General features: G+C 47.6%; 1 protein-coding gene across 1 annotated transcript; it reads left to right on the top strand.

The window, feature by feature from the left end:
- Positions 1-1383: 1383 nt before the first annotated feature.
- FSTL1 (follistatin like 1) lies at positions 1384-21948 on the top strand. Its single transcript, XM_008922533.3, has 10 exons — positions 1384-1389; positions 6459-6563; positions 7786-7915; positions 9103-9135; positions 10814-10944; positions 14425-14543; positions 15312-15424; positions 16627-16737; positions 18381-18478; positions 18739-21948. Exons 1-10 carry the CDS (start codon positions 1384-1386, stop codon positions 18781-18783), a joined length of 891 nt encoding a protein of 296 aa, XP_008920781.3. The 3' UTR covers positions 18784-21948.
- The last annotated feature ends 249 nt before the right edge of the window (positions 21949-22197 follow it).

Genomic DNA, 22197 nt, shown 5'->3' with positions numbered 1-22197 from the left:
GCCCACTAGCTGGGCTTATCTCCATCTTATCTTTGCTAAATGAATCTCAAACCTTCCAAGTAAGATATTAAGGGTAATTTGTGTGGGTTTTCTTCCAGAGTCTGCAGATATCCTGAGGCAATAGCCCAAAGGAAGAGAAATTGCAATGTTCGCCTTACCTATCTATTTATGGCAAACCCAATGTCAGGGGTGCCTGCTTGTTTCACGCTAATCTGCTCAGTTTATGCTGCTGCCAAATTTCCGCCCCATCACACCGGAGTGTTAGAGGATCCAGGGAGCTGCCACAGGAATTAGGTCAGGTTTGTGGGGAGGGACGAATGCTTTTCCTGTTAGTTGCAAACCAGAACAACAGGACAAACGTGCTGCCAAAGCCAGCTGCACAGATGACCAGAGGTGACAAGCTGGCTGCCTGTTCCTGCCCTCCAGCAAAAGTGGGATCTGCTCTCCCAGGGCTCTGCAGGGGGGCATGCTGCTGAAAGAGCTGTTCTGCTCAGAGGCACACTTGGGTAATGGGATGAAATGCAGGAACCAAATGCTTTCTCAGTGCCAGGAGTTGCTAAATTTTCCTGACTCCCCTGAGCTGCTCTGCTGCCCAGCCCTCTGCTTTTGAATGTTGCAGCACATTGCAGCGCTTCTCCCTCCCAGCCCCACAACGGGAGCAAAGATTGGGAGTCGGGGGATATAGTTTCTCACTTCAACTTTCTACACTGTTGACCTAGTGCCTTGTGGCTCCAAATTTTTCAGCATTGAGAAGCAGACATTGCCAAGACAACAGCTGGATAAAGTGCTAGATTTCATGGTTGGATGTTGAGTTGGTTTAGAAATTGTGCAGGCAGTGCTGTTTACAGGTGGCACCTTGGCATGTTTGGAGACCCGTTGTATCTCTACTCCCATTAGTCATGGCAGGGAACAGGCAAAAGGGATGTGCATGGAAAGATGTAGGCAGGACTGGCTGAAATACATAGCTGCACAGCTTGTTTCTCCCTGTCTGCACGGAAGGAGCCTATTGTGAATTGTACTGATTGTATCTGAAAACTTCCCGCCAGCTTTTGCTGCTGCCTTCCCTGAGACATGAGAATCTGTGTGTGTCTTGCAACACCAGACATCATTTTGGTGCCCTTTAGTTTTGCCTTATCTGTGTTTGTATAATACATGGGATTACCTCCCATAGGAGCTTTCAGTGCTGCAGCTTTAGAGCACTTTGATTTCCTTGCACACCACACAAGGCAAAACCACAAAGCCTTGATTTTACAGCCCGCAACACAGAGAATTATGTGAGGGCCAAGTCGATTTATGGATTTCCACAAAGCGACGCCAAAAGAGGCAAAAAACCTGCCATCACTGTTGATAGCAGAAAAGGTTTTTACTTGTGTCAGTAGGAGCATGACGGTAGGTAGTATTTCTCCAGCAGTGTGGCTGCTGAGAAAAAGACTTTTGAGATTTCCAAGAGGAGATTTTGTATAGAAAGATATGCAGAAAGGAGCAAGTCATCTGAGGGGTTGTTTTGAACCGTGTTAACTCCCCACCTCGTAGCAGGGTGATCTCCCTACTCGTTTCCCAGAATACATGTAATGGCAGAAATCCCTGGTGCTCCCTTTGGGCAGTGGGGCACCGTGGGCATGGAACTGGTTGTACAGCTCTTTTCTGTAGATGGAAGCTTGTTCTTCCTTACAGAGGTGTTTTGTCACTGAATTGTTCATGGTTTCAGCTTTCACAGACTGGTTGGGAAAGCCCCATTCCTACCAAGTGACAGCAGTCATAGCTCAGCAGGGGCCAGGGGTGGGAGCAGCCAAGGGAGAGCTGCAGTGAGCAGTTCCCTCACCAAGGCAAAGAGTCATGATGCTTCTTTTCTGTCCGTCTTGCTGCAGACACCACACTCCTTGCATGTGGTCCCACCAGTGCAGAGCAGGCACAGCACCTCACAGGACCTTGTGACTCCATGCAGACCCACATGTGGCACCATGTTGGTGTGTCAAGTCACATTCAGTCCTAGACATCTGGGTGCAGGCAGGGGCTCGGAAATGCTCCTGGCATCTGCACTTACTCTGTGTTGGTAGTCCAACTCCTAAGCACCTGATGCTGCTGGAGATGAGAAACAGCCCTTTCTGCTGCCTAATTTCCTAATTTTAGCTCTCCACCTTGAGGCCCTGCATTGCTGGTTGCCATGGTGATCCTTCACCACCGGCGCTTTCTTGCCTGTGGGTGCCTTGGAAATGTCTCTTTTTCCTCCTTGCTCCCTAGAAGCAAGAGGCAGAAGCATTGCACGTGGCTTGCTGCACTGTCAGTTCAGGTGTTCTGCTTAGTGTTTGCCCACTCACATACAAGAATCTTCATCCACACGGTTACATTTCCCAGCCCTCCAAAAGCAGTGTGCATTCCCATCCCCATTTAGCAGATAAGCTGGTCTGTACGTACATGACACTGCCCGTGAGTTGTTGGGAACAGCTTTCTCCATGGTCTTTGCCAGAGAAGATGTCTGGGAAGGTTATCCCTCTGTGGAGGCCGTGAGGTGAAGAGCTGGAGTGCTCCTGTGCCATGGCAGACGCTCCAGAGCCACAGACACTCCTGCCCCGGCTTCGTTCTCACTGCTCTTACACCTTCCCACTTGCTCTCTGGGCAGCAGAGGAGTAAGTAAAAGCATTGCCCAAACAGAGAGAGAGCTTGGGCATCTCACTCGAGGCAGAAGAGAGGAACTGCCTTGTCAAGGCTTGTGGTGTAAATGCCACTGTGCAGCAATTAGTAACGACTCCCTGCCCTTTCCCTTCCGCCTGCCCGAGCTCACTGTGTACTGGAACGAGTGACACTTCCCAAGCCCATGGTGACACAAAAGGCAGTGGCAGCTGCCAGGCAGGAAGTAGTATAAAAACTGTGATTCCAGCCCCCAAATCCTGACATTAATTAATTTAAGGGCAACAACATTGAAACACTGTGGAGTCTTTTTTTGTGTATATGACGTTTCATTTAGAACTTTACAGTTCATATTTTCAAGCTTTTACATGGCAGGGGCAAACATGAGCTATTTAATATTAAAATGGCAGCTGCCATCCTCACTTACACGAGTCCTTGCAGATGGAGCTTGATAAAAAGCAAACATGACAAGGTCCAAGGTAAGACCAAAATATCTGCCACAAGAAACTGCTTTGGCTGGTAGCTTCTGGGAGATCACCAGAGAACTGGGAGTTTATAAAGCCTCATTCACAGACCCCCACTGTACTTGTCCATTCACCCACCGCCATCTCTGTTACACTCCCAGTTCCACACAGAAGACTCCAGTGTTTGCTGGGAAGGCAGCCAGGAGCTGCTAGAGAGTGCTCCCACCCTGTGGTGGTGTGCCATAAACCACCTCAGAGCTATGTGGCTGTACCAAGCAGGAGCAGTGGTAACTCCTAACTTCATCTGTGTGCTTGCTGGTGGAGGGAAGGATTTTCTGGCTCTGGCAGAGGTAAAGGCAGGATTTGTAGCAGCAGCTCCTAGTGCCTGGCAGAGGAGTGCCACAGTGGGTCAGGTTGCAGGTGCAGGGTCAGGTAGTTATCTGGTAGGAGATGTGATGTTTGGTGAAGGAAGGAGGTGAGGGTCTAAAGGATTTTGGAAGGGAGGCAGAGGCCTATAAGGGGTTATGGTTGGTAGGTTGTAGATGGATAAAGTATAGGTTGTGGGGTGAGCATTGCAATGAAGGGAGGCACAGAGAACTGAGGGAACTGGGGTGGAAGCTGAGAGTGGTTTTCTCTAAAGGTGGAGCCAGCACACAGCCCAGTAGCTGCTGTCACAGTTAGAGACTCCAGGAGGGAGCAAGCTGGGTCTGAAAAACCCTGTGGCAGAGTGAGAGGGCAGGCAGGCAGAGCAGCTTGATTCCTTTCTTTGTCTGGCAGAACCCTGAGGTGGAGAAAGCCATGCTGGAATGTGGCAACCAGCTCCAACCCCCTGCTAACCTAGGATAGCTTAAAGCAACAAGAAGAATTAACCAGCAAATTGTATTGCTTTGATTAATAAGAAAAAACAGAAGTAATGTGGTCTCCTAGCCTGGCAGGTGGCTGGTTGTATTCAGAAAGTGTTCTGGTGGTGTCACCCTGCCAGCATCCCTGGCCCATGTCCCAGTGGAAGAGCTGTGGGATGTCTCCTGGGCTCTGGCACTTGTGTGGAGGGAGCTGTGGCCAAGACAGCCACATCACAGGCCAGGTTTCCAAGTGAGCTGGCATGGGGAGAGGAGTCTTGAGCTAGGTCATTGTGGATGATTGTTGAGGCCGGCTGCAATTGTAGCAGTGCTATAAGTTTCAGCCCAGGAATCAAGAGCCAGGTTTGGCATTGGTGGCATGTGCTGGAGGTTGCTGCTGGCAGCCCTGCCAGTCCATGGGTAGGGAGAGGCAGGGTACTGCCATCTATTGCCAAGCACCTGGATTACAGGGTGGCATTTTAAAGCTGTGTTTAGCTGTTTTTTCCTGGTCTTTGGCTTGGTGAAGGGATTGACACATGATTCAAACCCCTTTAAATGGATTAGCACTTTGGTGGCTACAGTGCATTTTAAGTGTCTGAGTGCCCTAAGTCAGACTACAGCCTGGTAAAATTTGTTTTTATTTTGTGCATTTTGCAAAATGAGTTATTCTTCCTTCCCTGTCCTGAGTTGCATGAGGTTACTTTGTGCAGTGAAGCACTAGTGTTGCCCCATCCCAGTCCAGAAGTGCCCAGATCACTTACCCCAGCCCTCCACTACAAGGTAACTAGGGAGAGGTGGAGGCAGGAGAAGGGATAGTGTATCTTTTGTAGCTCAGAAACAATTATGTGAAAGGAGATGAAAAGGCAGAGGGAGGATAACAGAGGATGTTCATGGGGAGAGCAGGCCTGGGACATGGTATACATTTCTCAGCTAAGACTGATATGTCCAAATACTGTATTTTAGAGGATGAGCAGCAAAGTAGGAATGCTTGCAGAGAGTAGGAAAGGTGTTTGTCACTATGTGAACCTGGAGAGAATCCTGCAGTGCTTTGGAAAGACCTTCTTGGGCTTGATGAACTGTGCAGTAGACCGGCAGAAAAACTATTCTCAAGACCAGGGCAAGGTCATTCAAAAAACGATCAGGCTGTCGCTGTGAGCTGTTCAGTAAAGACAGCAACTCACAGTGAAATTGTGGTTTAAAAGTAAAATAACAACAAAGAAAAAGAATTAGGATAAAGAAGAAACAGGAGAAAAAAAGTGCTCAGAATTTATCATTTTATCTATCAATAATGCCTCTTCCTCAAACACGTTCTGCTCCTTTTTTCATTATCTACTTTCAAAAGTTGATAACGGAGGTACAAAGGAACCACAAATGAGCAGAGGTTAAGAATAATACTCAGATGAGAAGATGGAAAAACCCTTGTGTATTATAGGGGAGAAACACAGCAGATGTGATTGACCTACCCCACTGATTATCTTATGTTCCTCAGTCTTCTTTCTGCGATACAAAACTGTGACAGAAGCCAGTTGGCTAGCCTGAGACAGATACTCAATGTACCAGTGGAAAATGTTGGATGAAATGAGAGTTGCAAAGGAAATTAATGACAAAGCAGGGGATTAAAACAGGGTCTCCAAAGTCTGAACCCCTGGAACCGTCTTCTCTTTTAAAAGTCTATACAAAAAAAGACAGTAAACTGATAAAAGTAAATGGTGGTTTTATTGAAAACATGATTAACCTGTGGAAATCTTCCATGTTAGCTGTCACTAGTTTAGGAATGAAGTGGGACTCAAAAAAAAAAAAAAAAGATTTGACAGTTAAAGGGAAAAACAAGAATAGTCGTGATGACTTTGGCTAGGAGAAAACTGTGAAGCGTATAAATTGTGCCACAGGGCATAAGTCAACTGCAGGCTGTCAGAGACCAGGAAGAAATTTTCACTATGGGTAGGTTACTGTATAATTATCTTATCTATGACAGTGTTTCGTCCTTTGAAGTGTTTAATCTTGACCAGTGGAAGCAAGATAATGGGTCCTGTGGTTTTGTTAAGTTTTTTTATGACGGGGCATTATCTCTAGTGCCTGATGGCAATTTCTTCCACTTGTTTGGTATCACAGCTTTCTCTAGGGATATGTTCACCTACTTCTTAAATGTTTCAAGCAAAGACATTTCTGCTCCCTACCCTCCACGAAAAAAAATTTTAAAGACAGCAGTCCTTGACATGAGCAAATTATTCTTGATGTTTTGTTAGATTTCCTCTTGCTCATGTTTGCTCCAATTATCCTAGGTGATTTTCCAGGAATGACCTCAAGGAAGCCCTCTGTTGCTGGGACTGTAGCCCTCATTCTTGTGTCTACTCTTGCTTCATGTCTGAGCTGTTCACCTATTGCAGTCATGTCTCTCTTGTTCTATCACCCACTTCTTACCACCTGGGTGCTCCTTGGTCCTGATACCTGTTAAATTTTTTTAAAACTGTGTTGCTGCTCTTCCAGGTAATGATGTATTTTGTGTCTCTTACTTTGTATCTTGCAGGAAGAGCCAAGGAGCAAATCCAAGATCTGTGCCAATGTTTTCTGTGGAGCTGGTCGGGAGTGTGCAGTGACTGAGAAGGGAGAGCCAACCTGCCTCTGCATTGAGGTATGGGGGCAAGTTCTGAGTCTGGGACAGGTGTCACCATCACTCCCTAGCTGGATTTCTGTCGCTGGAAGGATCCCATGATGGAATAAGGCTGTGGCTGTTATGGAGCAGATGCAAATTCACAGTGGCTCTTCAAACAACAGAATTGTTTCCAGTGTCGTGATACTGTTTGGGGCTTGCAGCTATGCTGCTTGAAGAACTGCCTAGGGTCTTTACACACACAGGAAACTTGGCTGGAGGTCTTTTGTTGGGAAAGCCCAATAGGGTATAGATATACAGCTGGCTTAGAAGGGCACTCTAGGGAGTGGTCTGCGAGCTCCAAGACAGGCTACCCTCACAGGCATCTTGTTTGAGGAGGTTACAAGCATCCTACTAAAAATCAGCTTTTGTAAAGTGGAAATAATTGTGGTAGAGTGCTGTGAGGATGAATAGCTTCATCCAGAAGGGAGCCAGAGATGATTAGAAGAGTCTTTCACAGATGTAGAGACACAGTGTCTCCCTACACCTCTCTGTCCCGTGCCTTCAAACCATTTCTGCCTGGCTTCTGGGAATGGGCATGTGACACTTTGTTCCCACTCCCCTCAGAGGCTGCAGGTCTGACATGGCCAGCCAGAGCACTGGAGAGTGAAATGTTCTATTTGCAGGAAGAGAGTGTCACTCTAGGTAGGCTTGACTAGACCAAAAGGAACAGAAGAAAGAAGCCCACAGCCTGAACGGTGGCACCGATGAACTCACTCTCTGCTGTGGCTGTGCTGTGTGTTCGTGGCTGATGGTTTATTCTGCACTCGGTTGCAGAAAGATGGAGCAGAGTCTACAAAAAGATGCAGTGGAGCCAAGCAAGGAGAGTTTCACAGACCAGACTCACAGAAACACACCTGGGCAGGCATGTGCATGGCACATGGAGCAGCAGTTGCGGGATTATGCTTAGTATTTATGCTGAGCACTGATTTCTCTGCAGGGTTCTGCTTTAAGAAAGACTCCTGTTGTGCTGGTGGTGATTGAAACTGGGATAAAGTGAAACCTTTGAACTCACAGCCACAGACTTTCCTGTGCAGGTTTTTCTGGGGTGATTATGGGTGCATTCAGCCTGTTCCAAACACAGGCTTAAGGGGACTGTGCCAAGGGCTTCTGTTGAGTTGGGCTGATGGTGGGACTCACCTGCCTCCCTGTAGCTGTCGCAAGGAGGCAGGTAAAATGCTTGTCTCCTCTGGCTCTCTCACAGCAATGCAAACCTCACAAGAGGCCTGTGTGTGGCAGCAATGGCAAGACATACCTGAACCACTGTGAGCTGCACCGTGATGCCTGTCTCACTGGCTCCAAGATCCAGGTGGATTACGATGGCCACTGCAAAGGTAACCCTGGTGATGAGGACTGGCTACACTCAAAGGGAGGAAGAGTTGGAAGGGAAGCATGATAACAAGGAAGGGCAGAGGCCTCACCAGCTGAGACTTTGTCCCACAGTTGCTGAGTGGGGTAAACAGGGCAAGCCTGTGAACAATAGCCAGGTTCAACCAAGAGTCCAGGTCACCAGGCAAGTTAGTAGTGATGAAGTAGGCCCAAAATCAAGTCATGAAATTAGGTCTGGGGATGGTAACCAGAATCAGGCACAGGCCAGTAATTTCCAGACAAGTCTGTAGTGATGCAGTTTATAGCAGGGCTGAAATCAATGTGGGAAGACACCAGGTCAGGGCCTAGAACAAGAGGCTCTATGGCAGGTACAAGAGTGCTTGCAACAAACCTGGAGACAGGCATAATAATAATAACAACATAATAATCCCAGGCAAGGCCTAGGGGCTGAGACATCAGATGAAATGGAGCCCCTGGGCTCATGGGTAGAGAGTGTGGATGGAGGTCTGAGGTGAGGCTGGCAGGGCCATTAGGGCCCTCATAAGTGCACTCAAAACCCTGATACCATGGCTGTGGTGGGATCCTGGAGCTATTGTCTCCCTGGGGGGGTGGGCAGCACTCAGGAGAGCAGGGCAACTTCTTGCTCCTGCCTGCCTCTCTCTGAGCTTGTGGATTCAGACAGGTAAGAGTTTCACTTTACCTGCTGACAAAAGGTCATACTCTCAGGATAAACCCCCAAAGCCCATACTATCATCCATGCTCATGAGGGATCTCTAGAACTTTAGGAGCAGGATTTTGCCTCATCAGTGCAGCTGTTTAACTCACACCCACGTGAGCTGCACAGTTTTCTTGTATTCAGACAGATTTTCATGTGTTTAAATATGTGCCCTCACTCTCTTGTCCTGTCACTGGATACCATGGGTGAAAGTGTGGTGCACTCTTTCTCATTTCCTTCCATCAGATTATAAACATTGATGAGAGTTCCCCTGAGCCTTTTCTTCTTCAGTCTAAACTGTCCTCAGGCTCCCCTCAAGGTCTAGGGGATTCCAGTCCCTTAACAATATATATGGCCCTCATAATTCCAAAGATTCCCAAGTTCCTCTGCTTTTCCCAAGTGGCACCCAGGGTGGGAAGAGGTTCATATTGCTTCACACTGCATCAGGAATGTCCTCTTCTGTCTTTCCATTAACAGAGAAGAAGTCTGAGAATCCAGCTGCAAGCCCAGGTAAGAAGCTGTCTCCTTCCTGGCTGAGGCCTCTGTATCCATTTGTATGCACTGGGAGATGGGCAGGACGATGTGCTGGGGAGGGGTTGCACAGCTCTTTGTAAAAGTCCCTCCTCTGCACTGGCTGTAGCAGAGTCTGAGTAGATAAATCATCTGAAATATGATTTCCCCACTCTTTACTCCTGGGTAACCTTTCAGAGCTCATACATCTTCTGGGCTTTTCACTGTGCTGGGATGTCTCAGGGACTCAGCATGGACAAGGGCCAATGAAACCCAGTTTGTCCCTGGGGACACAAACTGTGCTTATCACCCTGACTGAAGGAGGGAGCACTCTTGTTACCTAGTTCATCAGGGATCTAAGACAGTAACTGTGGAGCTATTGTCTCCAACTCCAAGAGCACTCTTTTAAAAGGAGACTTTGCTTTAGGAGTGGTGAACTAATGGGTGCAGAGGCAGAGAGGCAGCACTAGGCAATCAGTGGGGCATTGTCAGGGGAGTCAGGAGGTACAGCTGAACTGCCTCTTACCGTCAGCCAACAAGATGATCTTAAAGGTCTCTTTTAACCTAAATGGTTCTCTGTCACCTAAATGATTTATCACCTAAATGACAAGTCTCTGGTTCCCTGTGTTTGGTTTCTCCCCTTATATTACCATGTGTACTTAGGACTACGGATTTTAGGGCCATGACTTGTGCCTTCATCAGGGCATCCTTTTCCCATTCATGGCCTCTTAAGTGCTGGAGCTGTATAATCAACTTCTTAGGACAGATGAGAGCAAACTCTCATGCAGTCTTAAGAGGAAGGATCATGTCAGAGCATGGCCACCATTTAAAGCAGTTTTAAAAAAGTTCAACACTAAACATGCAGAATTATTTTTTTCCTATCTATCCATCTGATTGTGATTGTAGTCACTGGATTCAGAAGATCTTAGTGTGTGTAAGTGATATGAATGCACACTGATTCCTGTATTGGCTTCACTGACCTCTGGGCAGGGATGACAACTCACAGCTAGGCTTTCCATTTTGCATCTAAATGCGTGGTTTGGTACTAGCACACAAAGTGATAGCCACATAGAGAAACCTGTGACGCTGGCAAATGCTGTGAGTGAACAAGTCTAACTTGACCTCCTCTCATTTCCAGTCAGAGTGGACAAATTAGGACTTTGAAGAAACAAAATCTCCTGAGATAACAGGCCCTAAAATTCAAGTTTTGGCAATAGCATAATAGAAAGGCTTGCTCAGGGTAGTCTTCACCCTTGCAGAAGATAGAGGTTTTGGTATTTGAGGATTGACAGCTGAATGCCAGTTCTGCATAGTTCGGGAAGCCTGGGGACACTGTCAGTCACCTTCCTCCCTCAGTCTGGGACTCTTCACACCAAGATGAGTCAGCTCCGGGTTGTTCTTCCACAAGCCTCAGGGAGAGGAAGAAAAAAAAGGAACTTTGACAGGAGTGTTGTTTTCCAGCCTTGCCACATGGTGTCACCCGCAGCCCGTCCACCAGTCAGCACATGACCCTTCTGCTTGCATCTGAAGTGGTGTATCTCCAAGGACAGAGGGGCTGCAGTCTGCCATCAGGGCGAGCTGGCTGGCTTTTGTTTCCAGTCTTCTCTCTGTGGTCTCTCTGCCGACTTTGTTTTTCTCACCCTTGTTTTTGTTTCTGCTTCACTGTCTTCCATTACAGTTGTCTGCTACCAGTCGGACAGGGACGAGCTTCGTCGCCGCGTCATCCAGTGGCTGGAAGCTGAGATTATCCCAGACGGGTGGTTCTCCAAGGGCAGTAACTACAGCGAAGTCCTGGACAAGTATTTCAAGGCAAGTAGAGCAGCAGCTGCCTCAGAGCCCAGAGAACATTTCTTGCCTTGTTGATGCAAAACAGCTGCTGTGCCCCTAACCAAGAGGCTCCAGTGTGTGACGTGCCTGTCTAACTGGGGGTCAGGGTGGTCTGATATGTCCTACAGCCTGATGTGTTACAGGCTGTCTGCAGCAGCTGCTGACAGAGCCACTGACATGGCTCGTGACAACCAGACCTGGAGCATCCCTGGATCCTGGTGTCTGACCTGCCCTGGGGAAAAGGAGAAGGGCAGACCCAGGTGTGCCTGTGGCAGGGGAGAGAACTAACCTCTGGAGACAAAAGATAGAAGAAAAAAGTTACAGGTGAAAGTGATAGAAATGTGGGAAACTGGGGCAGTGGCTGCTGTTCCTTTGTTCCAGACAGTCCCAAGGCCATGTTGAGATGGGTATAGGGGATGTTGGGGGGCTTCAAGGGGTATATCCCAGTTGTGGCTGAGAGCTGGCAGTTCCCTAGTGCTCTGCAGAGTGAGGGGAGCCACCTCGAGTCTTGGGCACTACAATAATCCTGTTCTTCTTTCCTCCTCTCTGTCAGTCTGTCCCTCAGCCCATGCCCACACCCTTCTGTAACCAGTAGATCCCCTGCTCCTGCCACATGCACTGCTGTGTCCCTCCCCCTCACAGCTGGCTCCTGATAAAGACTTCAAAGCATTCAGGATGGAGCTGGAGAAGCAGGTGGGGAAAAGGGAAGAGTGTTTAAATCATAAGCTGTTGACAGCGAGAGATTAATGGTGCCTGACAGGACTTAGCACTGCAAGCAAATTTGCCATGGCAATGGCACCCCCTGGTGAGACAGAAGAGCTGGTCCCCTCGCTCCAGAGAGCATCTTCACATTTGCAGACATTGATGCTGCTCTGTCGGTGCAAACCCGCCTGTGGCCCACTGCCTCAGGCACTCCTGCCAGCGCCGGCCGGCACCCAAAAGCTGGGGTGTCCTGCTGAATGCAGCTGCTCAGTTCCCCCTCAGCCACTTCTGCGGAGTCTCCCCAGGTCATGGGTTTTGCTGAAATGCATGAGCCAGCCACAGGCTTGCTCCACTGTCTCTGCACAACTCAGTCACACCCACTGTCCCCACGCCTGTCAGTGTGCTGGTGAAATCCCATGGCCACAGCTCAGAGGCAGGCAGCCTCATGTTCCCTTTACAGTCCTACTTTTTCTGGAGCACTGATCCCAGCCACTGGATGAAAGTTTCCATGGCAAAGTAGTACCTTTACTTGGACCAAGGGGGGAATTTCTGTGGCCGAGGCCAATGGTATGAGGTTCAGTAAGGTGAAGTGCCAGGTCCTGCACTTGAGTCACAACAACTCTGTGCAATGCTACAGGCTGGGGGCAGAGTGGCTGGAAAGCTATCTGGTGGAAAGACCTAGGCTTGCTGCTCAACGGTGGCTGAACGTGAGCCAGCAGTGTGCCCAGGTGGCCAAGAAGGCCAATGGCATCCTGGCCTGTATCAGCAGTAGTGTGGCCAGCAGGACTAGGGCAGAGATCGTCCCCATGTACTCAGCACTGATGAGGCCACACCTCAAGTCCTGTGTCCAGTTGTGGGCCCCTCGCCGCAAGAAGGACATTGAGGGGCTGGAGCAAATCCAGAGGAGGGCAACAAATCTGGTGAAGGGTCTGGAGAGTAAGTCCTATGAGGAGCAGCTGACAGAGCTGGGGTTGTTTAGCCTGGAGAAAAGGAGGCTCAGGGGGGAACCTCATCTCTCTCTACAACTACCTGAAAGGAGGTTGTAGCCAGGTGGGGGTTGGTCTCTTCCCCCAGTCAACTAGTGACACGACAAAGGGAAATGGCCTCAAGTTGTGCCTGGGGAGATTCATGTTGGACATCAGGAGAAATTCCTTCACTGGAAGAATTGTCAGGCATTAGAATGGGCTGCCCAGGGAAGTGGTGGAGTCACCATCCCTGGAAGTGTCCAAGAAACGACTGGATGTGGCACTTAGTGCTGTGGTTTAGATGAGAAGGTGGTATTCGATCAAAGCTTTGGCTTGATGATCTTGGAGGTCTTTTCCAACCTTAATGATTCTATGATTCTCTTTGGGGTGGTAATCCATCTTATCAACAGCCCTTAAAGCTTTGTAATATTTTTAAGGCAGAATTCAGGGTTTGGAACAACTTGGGACAAATCCAGGCAAAGCAAACTAAATGGCTTCAAACACACACAAATTTGTGTCATCAATGAGTGTCCACTGTCTCTGGAGGAATTTTGTTGTGCCAAGCTGCAGGGCTCTGCAAATGGCCTGATTCCTGCCCTGCATGCATTAAACACTGGAGGCACAGGTGACATGAAGCTTTTCCCTTTTCTCCTTGATGGGTAGGTTTGTAGATGTGGCATTAAGCTATTTCCCTCCTGAAAGCCTGACTTGTGAGGATCACTGGGATGTGCATTGTTCATCAGGCAGGACATTATTTCAAGAGGAGCAACACCAGTAGTGGGAAGCTGCTCTGTTTTGGAGGGTTAACACCTTAATGAAGACCATAGCATTGAAAGGCAAGAAAACTCACTTAACTGTTTGGGTCATTAAGAGAACTGCATCTGCTTTCACAATAGGCTTCAAAGTCTAGTAGAAGTTGACATGTTAGTGGAGGAGTTATGCAGGATACAGAGTAATTTCCCTAGCCCTACAGGTTTCTCCTAAACCACATAGAGATAACAACAGGCAGTGTCTCTTTCAGCATTCCTGGAAGCACTGTGCAAGGAGCCACGGTGACCTGCCCCAAGTCACACAGCAAAAATTAGGTGGCAGCAGTCTGTGCAGGATTAATTTTCCCCTCATAGCAATGCAGCTGTCTCTGATGGGGCACAGCAGTTCCTGCTGAGTGCCCAACACTGTGGTGTCACATCTCCAAACAGGAAGGCAAAATGCATTTACTTCTTTGGGACTACAGCCAGGATTTTGGGGCTAAAATAGCTGCTCTTCAGTGCCAGGACTCCTGTCAGGACCTTAAGAAGTTGGTGATGAGGCGTCATGCTATTGCATTAAATTGTTTCTTCTCTGGTATCAGCAGAAAATTGCTTCCTGTGATTTTTTTCCCTTTCGTCACTGTCAGAGTCCAGGCACAGCCTTGGATTTACACACATTGGAAAGCTGACACCTCCTTGAATGCAACTGGTCTGCTTTAAGGCAGGAGGTATGTAAGAAGGCGAAGAGCTGACTGGAACAAAGAGAAGAAATAGGGTTAGAGCCATAAATCAAGCAGCAGGAGGTGAATGAGAGGCAGTGTAGCTTATCTGTGAGAAGAAGGCTAGGATCATATCTCCCCTGTTCTGATGCTAGTATGGCTGTGTTGCTGCTTTTCAATGAGTCTCTTTTTTTGTGCTAAACAGGGATGATGCAACCTGTCTCACTAAAGCTTCAAAATGCTAAGTACTTTTGGAAGAGGGGAAAAGGAGGGGTATCTTGAACTGATAAATCGGACTCTCTTATATCTTCCCATCTTCCCTGACAGAGCTTTGATGATGGTGATTCTCGTTTGGACTCCACTGAATTCCTGAAGTTTGTGGAGCAGAATGAGACTGCTGTCAACATCACCACCTACATGGACCAGGAGACCAACAAGTTGCTCAGGTGGGTGGTGGATAGGATGCCAGAAGGAGGGACAGGAGGCAGATGTGGTAGAATAGGGCATGAAAATCCACTCATGATAAATATTAGTTAAGGCTTGCACTAACAAAGGTAACTGTCTGTGAAGTGGCTTCTCACTTATTTAGGTGTGAACACCACAAGAAGGGCAGTCCCACCCCTACTCTTCACATTAAGCATGTATTCCAACCCTCTTTTGTGTTAAAACAAGTACGTGTGCAGCCAAAAGGTGAGTTGGGTGACAGAAAGTTTATCTTCTTTTTTTTTTTATTTCCTAATAAATTAGCTTTCCAGTGGACTTCACTCACCTTTTGCCTAACAGTTAGATCTAGTAGAAGGAAGACATGGTGGGAAAACACCACTTATACACAGCCTGTAGTTTGAGAAGTTTCCCTTTTTCTTTGTGTGCGCCACTGTGTGTGAGACAATGAGGAGAAAAGGCTGCTTGTGGTTATGCTGTGCTTGCATCTCTAGTCGTGTGACAGCACATAGATGTTAACAGATGTAGATGTCCTATTCCTGCTGTTCTGAATATCCCCCCACTGCCCAGCCCATCGCCAGACAGAGAGTATTTTGTGACTGTTTTTCTTTTCTATGTATCCAGTGAAGTTTCCTTAGAGAAGCCACTTCTGCCAGACATCTCAAAGCCTTTCTAGTTATTAGTGGGTTTACTCATCCCTACTCTGAAGACAGAAGAGCAAGGACCAGCCTAGTAGAGCTCTGTGTAGAATATGCCTCTGTGTTTCTTTTCAGGGGACTCTGTGTAGATGCCCTCATCGAGCTGTCAGATGAAAATGCTGACTGGAAGCTCAGCTTCAATGAATTTCTCAAGTGCCTCAGCCCATCGTTCAATCCACCAGAGAAAAGTAGGAACTCCTCAGTCATATTGGGGAACAAAAGAGGTCCTGGGAAGCAAAGAAAGAAAAGAGACCAGCTTTGGGCCAGACATGGGATGCTGTAACTCCACTCCCAGAAATAATTTTCATATGTGCCTGCCTCATCCAACAGCACCCCTTGTCCCTGCATTGTCCAAAGTACTGCTTTTTCTGTCCCAGAGCCCTCGCAGCTCTCATGATGAGAAAGGTTTGGATTTTAGAAGCAAGGACATAGGTCGAATGGGCATGGTATGCTTTTAAGGTCAAGGCATGTATTTAACAGTGCAGAGATGAATCATGTGAGGAGTTCACGCCTGGATAACTTAGGAAAGTCAGATCAGACCAAAGTCCTGCTATGCTCTGCCTTTCACAGAGAGAGCCTCTCTGAACATCTCAAAGTTCACTATCCTTCCAAATCCTACTTAGTGCTACAGTTCATGTGAAAGCAGCTTAGTGTTCTGCTGACCAGGCATGTCTAGCCAGTCATCTCATTGTTTCCTCAGGGGGTGCTGGTCCAGAGGTGCCAGATTTACATCCCACTGCGGTGGCATTGAGGAGCAGACAGAGGCCATGCTTTCTACGGAATATTAAGTTGAACCCTCTGCTGCCTGTTTCAGTGAGAAACTAGGGATGCTGCACCTCCCCCAGGACACATCGTCAGCACATTATCACTTAACACCATACAGGCCCTTGAGTGCTTTGGGGGCCTTGACTTAACCATAAAATAGAACTGTAAGAAGAAATGTGAGCTGAAATGAGAAATCTTGATTTTTTTTTTTCCCTTCCTTTTTCAAGACAACAGAAAATATAGAAATCAGAAATGCCAACCTCAGCCTGGAACAAGAATTGTTTCAAAATAACCCAAACTTTCATTTCTTTTCTTTGTATAATAGATTAGGAAATTCAAACAAATTCAATATTGACATTTGATTTGGAATTGAGAAATTGAAATGTGTTCTTTTGAGTAAGCAAAATGAAGTTTTTGACTTTCCCAAATTATTTTTTGGCCGATTTCACACAGCATATTCAGAATTAGTATTTCAGTCATTATGAAATTTTTGGTGGTTAAAGGAAGGAAGGCAGGCTTCTCCAAAACCTCGTACCTCTTCTCTCTCTTAAGGCATCTCCAAAGTATGTTGTCCTTAGCCTGCTTGCTGTCTCACAAACACTGCCCTTGTCTTATGCCTCTTTAGAGTGTGCCCTGGAAGATGAAACCTATGAGGACGGAGCAGAGACCCAGGTGGAGTGCAACCGCTGCGTCTGTGCCTGTGGGAACTGGGTGTGCACTGCCATGACGTGCGAGGGTCCGTACGCTCTCCAGACAGTCACTGTGTTTGATTTTGTACAAAATGAATTCTTACTCTCTGTCTGTCTGAAGGCACCAGCTACCCAAGTTCTTCTCTCTCCAGCTTTTCCTCAGCTTCTCCATGGGTGGTTTCTGCATAACCCTCACCATGTTAGTCAAACCCAAGCTGGTTCTTTTCCAGAGGTCAGTAAGTGTGTAACTGGGTTGGGAGCAATGCTGCTGGGCTTTGTAGTTTGGATTTGGTGTCATGAAAATTCAGCACCAAATCTTCCAGACCAGAGCTACTCTGCATCCAGCTGGCTTGGGGCACATGCGGACCAAATAGGTCGCTGTCTGCAACCATATATGTAGATGTGAACAAGTCAGCTTTCCTGTATATGTGGCTGTATCCTCACTGTATCTGTGTTTATAGTATCTGTAAAGTAGGATCTAGGGTCCTGCCTTGCCCCAGAGAGGAGATAGGAGACTTCATCCAATGCCAAGAAAGCACTTTAAGTTCTTGCTGTAGAAACTGTAGAAGAAAATAATGGTGATGAAGGAAGGTGGTGTTCATAGTAAGGCAGGGTTGTTTGTTCTTCCTTTGGGAGGCCCTTCTTAAGCTTGCACAGCCAAGTTGCAATTGTCAGAAGTCATGGTGTGGTTATGAACAACAACTCTCTGGTTTGCCTTTTCACAAAGGGGCAGTGAAAAGCCACCTTTCCCCTGCCTTGGGAAATGTATGGATTCTTCTCAAGGAGCCATGTCCACCCTCTCAGCACTCTGCTGCATTTTTCTGGCCTTCTTCCCTAGAAACCAGGCCCTTGCATGAGCTTTGTTTCAGTGCTGTGCGGGAGCTGTCAGCAGTACATTTATAGTCAGTGGCTTGGGCAGTATAGGAGAGAGGGGAACAGCAGCAGTGTGTGCAGAGTTTTTTATGTTTATCTGGGCTTCTGCAGCAGAGGCTTCAGGATCACCTCGGCCCAGACTTGGCTCTGGCAGCAGGAACTCACCTGAGAAAAGATAACTGTAATATTAATAGAACTGGCAGAGGAGCTATGGGTAGGTCTCTTTTTGAGAGAGACTTTTAGAGACTCCTTTTGTTGCCTCCCCAGAAGCCACATTCAAAGTTGCTATGCAACACCTGTTCTTGCTGCCTGCTTTGTTCCCTGCATCCATGGCAGAAGCATGCAACGGGATAACAATTCCTTGACTTTCTGTCCATGTCAGAGCAGCAGAGGGGTTAGAGGCTATTCTTAAAGGAATAATGAAACCAAAGACATCAGGAAGTTGCAAAAGAGCAAAATTACCTCTTCATTAGGCATCATTACTGTATTTGGACAGCACTGAGCTTCCATTTATTCCCTACAAGAGGCCAAGATGTTTGAACTAATGATAGGTGTTTTTTTTAAAATAATATGCAGCCTCTTCCTTGTGGTTTTATTATCAATCGTGTGAGGGAGAGACAAGGACAGGCTGGACACCCAGGTGCTGAAGTCCCAGGCCCATTCTCTTTTCTAAGAAGCCAACCCATACCTTCCTCCAGTAAAGCCTTCCTAAACTTGAGGGAGGCTGTGGCAGACCTGCCTCTTTTGGTTCTACCTGGTTCAGCCTCTGAAATTTACATTTGCTATTTATGATAATAAACTCTGTTTCTGTTTGCAGGGAGGAATGAGAAGGGCCCTGCTCAGAGACACCGACCTGGTCAAGATCTGACTGAGGAGGAGGTGGCTAGATACATTCAGGAACTGCAGAAGCACCAGGTTAGCATGAGGCTGGGAAGGTCTGTTTGCACTAAGTCTCGCCTTGCTAGAGGAGTTCCCTCTGCTTCTGTCGCTTGGAGACTTCTGGTAGAAGGGAGAGCACAGTAAAGGGGGATCTCTTGCCTGTGTGGAGAAATACAGGTGCGGGGCTTTGAGGTGTGAGCCAGTGTTGGCATTGCCTCTGGATGGACCAAAGGTTTCAGAGCACTACCAGTTCCTGTGTCAGTGCAGAGCTTCACTTCTGTACTCTCTTTCTGTAGGAGACGGCTGAGAAGACCAAGAGAATGAGCACCAAGGAGATGTAAGGGGCCTCCACACCGGAGGAGCCCAGGAGGATGGGCCCATCCTGACACCCTGTCCTCCAGTGCTGATCTCAGTATGCACAAGTGTCTACTACAGTTGCCCAGTCACAGATATTTACATGTATAGCGATGGGTTATTTGTTTTGTAATACACAGAGAATGGGGCCGGGAAAGGGGAGCAGAGCCCACCTGTTCAGGGAGCTTCATTGCTGGGACCTTGGAAGGCTGGGAGGGACTCACAGCAGCCTCTGTGACCCTTCCCCAGAGCAGACAGCTGCTCCCTCCAAGAACTAACAGGGATTTCTTGTTCCCCTGGATCTGGGGAAAGGACGGAGGTCAGTGCTGGACAGAAAAGGGGGCCTTCAATCAATACCATTGTCAGCACCAGCCTTGGCTGCAGAAATACAGGCCTAGCAGTTCTGTGGCTGAGCACATGTGCTGCAGGGCATCATCAGCCAAGGATCTTACCCTTTGGATCAAGCTCCTCAAAGCTGCTCAGCCTGGTGTGACACCTGGGAGTCATGGTGCCATGCTGCTGGCATGAGTCCAGCACATTCCTCCTTGCTTTCCACCAGACTGTCCCCAGCAGCTCCTCCAGTACATCGTGGGCTCCAACACAATATGGTTCCTTTTGACCTCATCTCACTCTTGCTCTCCCTGTCCCCTCCTTAGAGGTGCTATCTTAATTTTTTCTTATCACATTCACATGCTGACTCCCCCTTTTTGTTTTGTTTTGGGTTTTTTTATTATTTTGTTTCCTATGGTAGTAATTCTGCTTTTGTATGTTTTGTAGCTCTAGATGTTTCAAGAAAACCCAGCGTGTGGGTTTTTGTTACTGACAGTGCAATGCCCATGCACGGTTTGTATCGCACTGCGCTCGGCCGCCACAAACACCACGAGCAACTTGTGAGCCTTGCACTACAGGGTATTCCCCAACTGGGGATAGCAGTGTCCCTCATGGGAAGAAGAGACAGAGCTGGATGTAATTACTTTCACCAGACATGGATGGACACTGCAGCTCTCTAGCTCTCACTCCCTTAGCTAGCATTGACCATGTGCTCAAAGTCTGCTCATGCCTCTCTAAGTTGCCCAGAGGGAATTGCAAACAGTGTAGAGACAGAGGAACCAGGCAGTTCCATCAGTAGAGTATCTTAAAAGGCTTAACTACATAGAAAACTGCATAGTTGTGCTGTCAGCCATCATTTGGGGCTTTTTATCTTCCTCTGGGGTGAGGCAGCAGCATTATTCTTTGATTCCAGGTATGAGTTTGAAGTCAGGGCTGGAAGCCTTGTTACTGAGACATTTCACAGTGTCATTAATCAGACCATCTTTGACCACTCTCACATCCCTTCATGGGTTAGTGTCATCTGACCCATTTCTCAGAGCATTGGTCCTAGATATAAATGAAATGGTGTTTTATTGATCATCACCTCTGTAGCCTCAAGCCTGGCTGATTTTTCCATTGTCAAATGTAGTTCATACACACCCGAACATCCACATTCCCTTCATGCCCCTGCTGTGCTTCCCAAGCAGTTGCATGTACCCTGAGATGACTGCTTGTGACTTCTATCCTTCTGTTTGTGAGCAACTTCAGCAGTTGTTGCTGGGTGACTTGCAGTCCCTGGTGCTTACTCCAACAGAACTCCACTTGCATCTACAAAACCATGTCCTGCCTGAGTGAAGAGCAGCAGGACTTTTGTCCCAACCTTCTCCTTTTTGCACGGTGCTTTCCTTGGAGAGGAAGAATGGGAAGAAGCTCTTTCCCATGAGCCAGATGTGTTAAAGGCTGTCTGGTCTTTGAGCTCTTTTCCTGATGTGAACCCAGAGGACTTCCATTGACTTTGGCATAGTGCCACTTCTCCGGTGTGAACCATAATGTACCCTGCTATGGAGTTTCTGGCATCATAAATACAGAAGGAAGCTGGGGGGGTTTTCTCATGAGGGCCTGGATTTGCCTTTGATCTGTCACCTGTGCAGCTGAGGGGAATGAGTCCATAGGAACTGAGGGTAATGTGGGCAATGCTACACTGGGATGAAGTCACTCTTTGTTCTGGTGGCACTGGAAGAAGTGCTTGGTGAAATAGGAGCACCCGTTAGACATAGCCTTGCTCTTTCCCAACAGTATGAGTGAAAGGGCTTTATGTGCTGGATCTGGAGTCAGAGGAATATTGTTAATAAATGTTTTGCCTTATTCTGACCCTGCTTTAAAAGTTAGTGCCTCCCAGCTCACCTCCTTCCAGCTTGTATCATTAAAGTGCCTTAGAGAAAACACAACAGCTTGCCTTAAGGGCTTTCCATGGATGGTGATAACATCTTGTTCAGTCAGGAATATTTCCAACTCTAAGAACCAGAGCATGCACAGGAAGGGAAGGTGAATCCACAGCTTAAGGGCTTCTCTAGGCTGCACAATGTGATATGTTCTCTAGTTCCCTTCCTGTCTGCTGTGAATGTGCAGTTTAAACAAGGGTGGCTTCTGGGTGTAGAAGGAGAGGCGTGTGCTGGTGGTTGAGGTTTACAGAGCTTGCTCTTGCACTGAAGGTGGAGGGATGGGCTGCAGACTCCAGCAAGGCAAGCTGAGCTCTCTGAGAAGCCATACAACAGCCCCTAGGGTGGCCTGGGGCCGCAGGGTGGGAGTGCAGCAGTTATGCCTCCACGGAAAGGGCTACCGCCTGTGGAGTCTTTCCCTCCTTCTCGTGCACCCAAAGGGACGTGCAGCTGTGAAAAGCGATGCCCATTCTAAGGGCTACAGTTCCCAAAGGGGACTGAAACATCTCACCTCCCTGCACACAGGGGAAGGGCAGCCCAGACTGAGCCATGCCCAGACTGTACCTTGCTGCAGGCTGGTCGGTCACTAACTCCTGCGACCGACTGCTGTGACGTGGCTGCTGGGGAAGAAAGTGCTGAACTTCAGCCATTGCCCTCTAGGACAACTGCTGTACAGACTACAAGGGGCAGGGAAGGCATTTTTTTTTTTCCAAAAAGCCAAATTTAAGCAACCAACAAAAAAGTCCCACTCCTCCCTCTATAGTCCCTCCTGTACGTGTGTGAAGTTTATCAGTATTCTGTAGGTTTCCTTAGTGCACTTATTTTACTTGATTTTGTAATTTTTTTGAAGCAGGGGGGTTTGGATATTACTGCCAAATAAATGAAACAAAATTTAAAAAGTAATACATGTTTGGTTTATTTCTCATAAGCCACATGACTTCATTTTCCTCATTAAAAAAATAGTCTGCACGTTCATACACAGATCTCAATGTGCTTGACAAATGTGAAACATGACTGTCTCTCTCTTATAGCTGAGGAATCAGGTGGAAAGAACCCATAGGCAAGTAAAATAATAACTAAAGGCTTTGAAAATGTGACCTGCAAGGACAGATCAAAAGCCATAGGGACAGTTAAGAAAGAAATATCTAAATG

Source organism: Manacus vitellinus, unplaced genomic scaffold, assembly GCF_001715985.3.
Source record: "Manacus vitellinus isolate BGI_N305 unplaced genomic scaffold, ASM171598v3 scaffold_28_pilon, whole genome shotgun sequence".
NCBI classification, from domain to species: domain Eukaryota; kingdom Metazoa; phylum Chordata; class Aves; order Passeriformes; family Pipridae; genus Manacus; species Manacus vitellinus.
Note: the sequence above shows the minus strand (reverse complement) of the source record. Positions and strands in the feature narration are given on the sequence as shown.

What these genes read in the sequence shown, in the direction of transcription:
- FSTL1 (XM_008922533.3), top strand. An exon ending in TCCTGGACAAGTATTTCAAG is followed by an intron (nt 10,945 to 14,424) that starts GCAAGTAGAGCA and finishes CTTCCCTGACAG; the next exon opens with AGCTTTGATGATGGTGATTC. An exon ending in GTTCAATCCACCAGAGAAAA is followed by an intron (nt 15,425 to 16,626) that starts GTAGGAACTCCT and finishes ATGCCTCTTTAG; the next exon opens with AGTGTGCCCTGGAAGATGAA.